Source organism: Dromaius novaehollandiae, chromosome W (genome assembly GCF_036370855.1).
Source record: "Dromaius novaehollandiae isolate bDroNov1 chromosome W, bDroNov1.hap1, whole genome shotgun sequence".
Lineage (NCBI taxonomy): Eukaryota > Metazoa > Chordata > Aves > Casuariiformes > Dromaiidae > Dromaius > Dromaius novaehollandiae.
In genome coordinates this window covers 15,717,691-15,725,710 of record NC_088130.1, presented here as the reverse complement: position 1 = coordinate 15,725,710, position 8,020 = coordinate 15,717,691, and the positions used below count along the sequence as shown (strand labels likewise).

Here is an 8,020-nt window from a genome sequence, read left to right as displayed (position 1 = left end):
TGCACCGGCACCACGGCGCCTGCGCGGCGGGCGGCGCTGGCTGGCGGCGGCGCCGCCGGTAGCGGCCCGTGTGGCGGTAGGGCGGGGGGGGCGGCGGCGCCGCCGGCAGGAGGGGGCCGGGCCGGGCCAGGCGGCGGCGGGCGGCCTGGAAAAGTCGCGCTTCCTGGCGCGGGCGGGCGGGAGGCTGAGGATGGAGGCGCTGCCGTCGCCGCTGGAGTCGGCCAGGTTCATCGCGGAGCACAGCAGGGACGTGTCGGTGGAGGAGGAGGGCGCCCGGCGCCTGGCGGAGGCCCTGTTCGACAAGGCCTCGGCGGAGGAGTTCGGCGTGGCGGGCTGGAAGCGCCTGCACGAGCTCAACCCGCGGGCGGCGAGCGAGGAGGCGGTGAGCTGGGTGTTCCTGGTGGACACGCTCAACTTCTCCTTCTGGGCCGAGCGGGACGACCACAAGTGCCTGGTGAAGTACAGGGGCAAGACCTACAGCGGCTACTGGTCCCTCTGCGCCGCCGTCAACAGGGCGCTCGACGACGGTCAGTGCCGCCGCCGGCCGTTGGGGCGGCCGTTACGGCAACGGCCGCGGGCGGGCGGGCGGGCGGGCGGGGAGGCCCCGCGCTGGGAACAGCCGCTTCCGCGCGGCCTTGGTCGCCGCTGGGATGAGCGGGGGGCGCGGGCGGTTCCTCGGTCTTGGGCCGGGCGGCTGGAAGCACTTCTAAAAACGGTCGTCTGCTACGCCGTTGTTGCTGTCTTTTCATCAGTACTAACTAGCTCCTGAAAAATCTGTTTGTAGGTACAGGTGGAATTTTTAATTAAATTCCTATATGTTTGCATGCAAACTAAGGGAAAGTTTGCATTAAGATACTTTTTATAAATGCAGGATTACTAGGAACTATATGTCAGGCGTATATTTGCCTGGTATGCTGTGAAAACACCATGCTAAGCTGTGAGGACTGAGCGAGTGGGAAAAATCGCCTATTAAAAGGAAGAAGGTACCATGGTTACACCTTGAAAGCAATTATCTATAGATGAGAGTGCTGTGTACCACATACTTAGTTTGACGCAACGATTTGAGGTGTAATCATCACTTGGTTGGTCTTAAGAGTTGATACACTTTTCAAGTCTTTGTTGCAGTATAAATGCTTTCATCTGTGGTAGGCCACTACCTTAGCTCTTCAGATATGGTACAATATTCTAAAGATCTTATTTTTACTTTTCTGAAGGAATACCTATTACCAGTGCCTCGTATTATGCTACCATGACACTTGAGCAAGTTAAGCACGTATTTCGCTCTGACACAGAAGCTCCCATGCCTTTGATTGAAGAGAGACATCGTGTGCTGAATGAAAGTGGAACAGTTCTGTTGGAGAAGTTTGGAGGCTCTTTCCTCACCTGTGTTAAAATGAGTAAAAAAAGTGCTCAGAAACTACTACATTTGGTAGTGGAAAATTTCCCTTCTTACAGAGATGAAGCTATGTTTGAGGTAAGTTGGATCTGACATTGAATTTTTATCCTAAGAACTTACTCCTTATGGCTTTAAAGTATAGCTGTTAAGTTGTCCATGAAAACTCTTCTGAAAGGGTGGTCAGTTCAGAATTGATCTAAAATTTGTGAGTGGTCAGATTTTTTTTAAAAACTAGAAAGAAGGTGAGCAGAAACATTTCTATGGAAGTTAGTATATTCAAAAATAAAATTCAAGAGAAACAAAATTACTATTTTTTTAGCATTTCACCTCAAATTATAGAGATTGGTCTATATAATGAAAAAAAAAAATCAGACTTTGAAACTGTTGTTCGTAGTAATATGTGTTGCTATTAGTAATAAAGACAGGGAAGAAGGTATTTTCTTTTAGATAATACTTCTGGACCAAACTATACTCTCTTATTAAGATGAGGTAAAACTATATAGATTTTATTTCTCTATTGATCTTATCTCTGAAAACAAAAATCACACAATTTGTTAACAGAATTTTGCTTAAGTTGTTGAAATTGAATTTTGTATTTTTTGAGTCACTTTCTTCCAGAAAAAGCTTCTTTTTTTTGTTTCCATTTGTTGTCTCTGTTTTCATCATTCTGTTGTTGCTGTAATACATTATGATACTGTCCCATTCCCAGTTGGATCAGGAACACATTGTACCCACTGCATATACATCAGGTTTGAGGTTACTTTTGCCTGAAAAGTCAGAACCGGCTTCTAATCCTCACCCCCTCCACTTTATCTTGAGTTTCTCTGCAGCTGATCAAGGAAATGAGGCCCTGATAAAACTGTAGATGTACAGCTATGGGGAATCCAGACTATTGTTAATTCAGTAGACACTGCATGAACAACTACAGACCAGATTTAAGCCCAAATTATCATACCTTTGTATGGGTTTACAGTACACTGAAGCTTTTTGAGATGGCTTCCCTGAAAGGAGAAAGCTGCTGGGAAATAGTGTATGTTTGGTATCTTCCATGTTTTCAGTTTTGTCTATACAGACATACTCTTTATTAAGTATCAGTGATACATCTAGCTAGTGCTGTGTTCTGTCCTATCTATGGTAGTATTCATCTGTTAGGTCTGGAAGATTTTTTTCTAGTGAGAGTACAGCCTATACTAATAGCTTGTGCGGTCTTTCCAGGGTAACTCCCTGGAACACAGTTCACTGGGGCTTTAAACTAATTGCACTTACCACTTAAATCTGCTCTTGAGTAGGTGGCATAATTTTATTTTCCTGTGTCTCCTACTGTGGAGTAACATACCATATTTACATGAACAATCACAGGTTATTGCTAACTAATCTTTGAAGCTACTAATTTAATTCACTGGAATTTTTTTTACATGTGAAATAAACCTTTTCAAGATTTTTTTTTCTTGTGATCAAAAAGGAAATATTTTGCAAGTGATACATAGAATATTTTTCTTATCTTTATAGTGACTGTATTCGTTGACGTAATGTCTTTCATGAGATGGTTCTGAGTGCTTTATAAAGCAAGGCTCACTAAGAGAGCAGCAGACTACAAAGTGAAAAGCTGTTCCAAAAACGATCCCAGACCATAAGCATTGACATAGTAGTAAAGCCTCTTCCACCAATACGGAAGCTGTTTTTCTGCTTTCACAAAGCGAGCTGTGTATTTTGAAGGTGGGTGAAACAATGTAGACCAAGTTTACACCCTACTTGTAACAAAGCCAGTGTTAGCAGCTAATAGCAGGGTGACAGGGATCCTATTATCAATGTTGTTTCTTTGGCAGCAGGTTGAGATCAGAAATGAATGCTTTGCAAAAAAATGACTTTGCCTTCAGTACAGGATTAGGGGGGAGTTGAAAACAAGGTGAGAAATCCAAAAACAAAGCTGTGATCTTCAATAACTATCACAGTTGTAATATAACTAATATATATAATATAATTCTATATAATAGAAATATGTATGATAAATTATGTAGTTCTCATACTATAGAAGTTTAAAAAAAAACATAGACTATGACAACTTTCTTCAGTTATGTTCTGACCTCCTAGGGTAGCTTCTAAAGTTAAGATAATTCTTTGGTATATCTTTTACCAAACATACACACAAAACATTTTTCAAAACTACACATGACTGAATGTATTTTTATAAGTTGGCTACGTTCCTTTTCTTCTGAAAAGTGAATTGCAAACCAAAAACAAATCCCTCCAAAACCTTTTTGTACTAGTATGGATTTTTTTTTTTTATGGTTCCTATGGCCTTAAGTACATTTATATACATATTTAAATGCTGCTCTGAATTTGAATCCTGGCGAAAGTTATTTAGGCTATGTTATAGTTGCATATTCAGGGTTTTCATATATGCCATGGAGTCCTTTCCGAGCTTCCAGTCATTGACACTCCATGTATGCATCATTCTCCCCTCTGCCTCCCCCCATCACCTGGTACTGAGGATATAAAATAATAATGATCTACCTATTCACTGTTATTTTGTATTAGCTGTGTGGTTTTGATCTTTTACCAACTCAGTACTCCTCCTTTCTCTTAATATCAATAGGTCAGAATTAGTTACATCTCTTGATACTGGCTCATTGTGGTGAGGAGGAGGCACAAGTGTCCCCATTCTGGTAGTTTTTCCTGGAAAGTGAGGGTGTTCTTGAAAAAGCAGTTTAGTAGTATTACCATCAGGTAAAATGCTCCATTTTTGGACAAGTGATACTATCTTTTAGACATATTAGCATCCACCTAAGGCTTTCATTGCCATTCTGTTGAAAAGAACAGTGGAAAATTTTGTTACAAGTGCTAAGTAGTATTTTTCATAAATAGAACTTTACACGAACTTCAGAAGGTCTATGCAGTATAGAAATTAATGATAATTGAAACAATGAAATTATAAATCCATATGCTTGATGAAAAGTCCCAGACAGTATTTTTCTTCCAAATTAAATTGCTGCATGAGATGAAAAGTTCCATTTGAATTCTTTCTTCCTCTGCTTTTGTAAAATGATGTAGTGCTGGAGGCTATCAGTTCTTTACTATATTGGAAAAATCTTAATGCTATCAGAAGAGCAGTCTTTGTCTTTGTTTTTCATTAGCTTCAGGGCTGTAGGAGCTATAATGGGATTTGGTCTATTAATTATTTACTTCCTGTAGTGATCTTTTAAATGGTATTTTATTATTTAACATACAAGATTCTCTATAGTATTCTCTAGAAGTAAGTTTCTTTATCTGTGCCAAATAGGGAATGAAGTACACAGAATCGGTTTTCAAAATGTTTGCAGAAGTTACTGTTCTGTGAAATGTAGTAGGACATCTTGTTTTCAGTGGTTTTGGAGAATAGCACTTAATGACAAAAAAATACACTTTGTTTTCTGGATAGTCCGTAGCATTTTGGCAATAAAGTAAGGTTAAATCAGTTTTAAAAATATCGTTTGTAAATTGTGACTATGTGAAGGAGGGTAGTAGAGTAAAACTTGAATAGAATCCCCATCTTGTATTTTAGAGTAGCCGTTTCAGTTATGTAATGTTAGTAGGCACACTTTATGAAAAATTAAGTCTGTTTTAGCTATAAACAAAAAGAAACTCTAACCCACTTGTAGCTATTTTTTTTAAAGATGCAGATTTACTTTTACACATTTTGTTTTGTCACAGAGTGAAAACCTTAAATCCATACAGGTCATAGCACATCTTTAGCTTTTCCCTTTGTGAGTAATCACAAAAGCATATAAATTGTTGCAGATTTAGCACCAGCAATAAAATATTAGATAAAAATAGAACCATTCATAGTAATTTAAAAAAAAATCTCATATTTGTGAATATGCCACTTACTGAAATTAATTCCTTTTTCCCTCTTTAACTAGCAAGATCTACTACACGCTACAGAGTCATTCAATATAGTTTTCACTAGAATTTTATTTCCTTAACATTAAGGATAAGATGATTAACAAAACATGTCAGTTGTCTGATCTAATACATGCTGCTTATGCTTCTCTCATCTAAATAAAAGGTTAGATGAACACTAGGTTTTCTGAAATAATTTGTTTGCTGGACTCCAGTTAGCATGTTTGCCCAGCAGAAATAAACACTTACAGGTTCTGAGATCCAAGTGTAATTAAGCAATTTTCTGTTGAATTGCAGTAGTTTGTAGTATGTTTCTCCTTCATTTCAAAAGTTTGAGGATTCCATGTGTTTTTTTGGGGGGGTTCAGTAGTGTCTTAATTTTAAGGTGTTCATAGTGTTCTTCTTTTATCCTGTTTGTTAATTAAAATATTTGCTTAACCAAAATGTCAGTAAGTTGTGTTTGCTAGAACAATGCAACTCCATATGTCTCTCTCTGTACATGTAATTTTCTCTCTATATTGATGTCTCTCAGGCACTTAAATAATTTGGGAATTTTTCTTTATCAGAATAAAAAGGTGTCCTTTTACAAACGAGCACAAATACTTGTGGCTGATACCTGGAGCGTATTAGAAGGCAAAGGAGATGGCTGCTTTGGTGACATTTCTAGTCTAACTATATTTGCTGACTACAGGATCCCTCAAGTTCTTGTTCACTTCAAAGCAATGAAATACTCTGAGGAGCTAATGAAGAAACTACGTGAAGGTTTGTACCTCCCTTACTAATACTGAGTAATTGTGTTTTCTGATAGTGTAGACTAAAGCTAATTTTAAAATGTAATGTTTTGTCACTGTGAGGGTTGGGTTTTTTTGTTCATTTTTTGTTTGTTTGTTTTCCCCTCCAAGGAATGAGGCGTTCTTACGTAGTTATGGGGAGACTGGGGAGATCTCATTCTCTAACAGTAATCTCAAATGAGATGTTAAACTTTTTGTTTTTATAAAGATCAGACTGTCCCTTGGATTAAACACCAATGAGGGAGGATTAAAGAGAGTCTAAGCCAGTTGATTTCAGAGTTTCAAAAAGGCCGCTGTTGTGAAAAACTTTTCAGCAGGAGTGTAGTTTTGATTTTCAGGTTTAGATAATAGAAGCACCAATTTCTTCATTAGTTGAAAGAAGATGTAACATATGAGGATTCCTGTTTATGTGTACTGAACTGTTAGCAACTACTGTTTATATAAGGACAAGCAAGATAATATTTATAAATGTCAATTTAAAAATTTCAGCTTTTAATGAAGATAATCATACAAGATGAGAAATGAATCTCACATTTTAACCATCACTTCTTTTTCCTGCACACAAACTATGAACTTCAGTGAATAAAAACATAAACCAATCCTTTTGCTGCTGTAAAATGACTTTATAGGGAGAACTGCTATTACCCAATTCTAACATTACACAGCAGGATAAACAGACAAACACAATTGTCTGTGGATCTTAATAGAATGGCTGCTTATGTAAAAGGGACCCATTTATTTGAATTACTTGGATGGGCATGTCCTTATTAGGATTCATGGAAAAGATAAATTGTCTACATGATATATTTAATCTCTGATCTTTTTAAAAGGAGTAAAGTTAACCTTTGCAAAAATACAGTCTTGGAATTGTGTTTGGGTATCTTTTTTTATCTGCACAAACAAAGAAATATTCATATAACGTGCAGTATAACCTAAACACGTGTTCTTTTCTTAATCCACTCTCTTCGAATATATGAAGGCCTTTTAACTGAGTTTGTGAAGAACTTACAGACACGTGTTTGTAAACTTAAAACGTTCCATAGAAAATGTGTACCAACACAGTTATTGATGGTAGTGTAAGCTGTCAAAATTGCAGTCCTAGAATAGAATAAAAATGAATAAAAAGAGAAGATTTAGGACATTCTGGGGCTTCTGTCTCTCAAACATAATTGAATTGCTGTTTCTTGTGTCCTGCAGGAGCAATTTTCCAATCTGGAGATAAACAGGAGGTGGAGATCCGTGGTTGTTCTATTTGGTGTTGTGCATTGATTTGTAAGCACCTGCTGGAGCTCTATGAGAAGAAGGGTCAGGACATGCGTGAAAAGATCAATGCGGTTTTACTTGATTATTATCTTTGGGACTATGCCAGGGATCACAGGGAAGACATGAAAGATATTCCATTTCATAGAGTACGGTGTATATATTATTAATGACAGTCTCATAGCTGTTGTATTGATGCGTTATTCTGCATTACTCTTTTCATACGTTGGTCTGTCAGATACTAATTTGGAACTTGCCAAGTCAAATACTTGCTTTCTGATGATGCATTTAATGACTCTTGCTTACTTTTTTCTAAATCTGTCACTAGCCATGACTGGAATTAATCAGGCAAAACTTTTATGGACAAAACCTGAATTAATATGGATTATTACTCATACTTCGAGTTCTGTGCTTGCCTGTGTGTGGGGTGTGTGTGCATATATGTGTGCACAGATACAACCACCTGGAGTGTAAAGGATATGCTTGTTATTTGTGGCAACACCGCGGCCTGCAAATATGTTGTCAAAGCTATGTTGAGATGACCTGTTGTTTCTGCTCAGGAAAACCTGTTCTTCTGCCTTCGCAATGGATTAGGGCTGACTATTTGATTATTAAAAAAAATCAAAGCACTGACACAACGGGCATTTTAACTCTTGCCTGCGCTTTAATCGGAGTCCGCCACGCGCCGGTTCCG

General features: G+C 38.5%; 1 protein-coding gene across 1 annotated transcript; it reads left to right on the top strand.

The window, feature by feature from the left end:
- LOC135324398 (queuosine 5'-phosphate N-glycosylase/hydrolase-like) lies at window positions 1-7,976 on the top strand. The gene is made up of 4 exons (XM_064500520.1): window positions 1-527; window positions 1,215-1,474; window positions 5,842-6,037; window positions 7,264-7,976. Exons 1-4 carry the CDS (start codon window positions 191-193, stop codon window positions 7,494-7,496), a joined length of 1,026 nt encoding a protein of 341 aa, XP_064356590.1. The 5' UTR covers window positions 1-190; the 3' UTR covers window positions 7,497-7,976.
- Window positions 7,977-8,020: the final 44 nt, after the last annotated feature.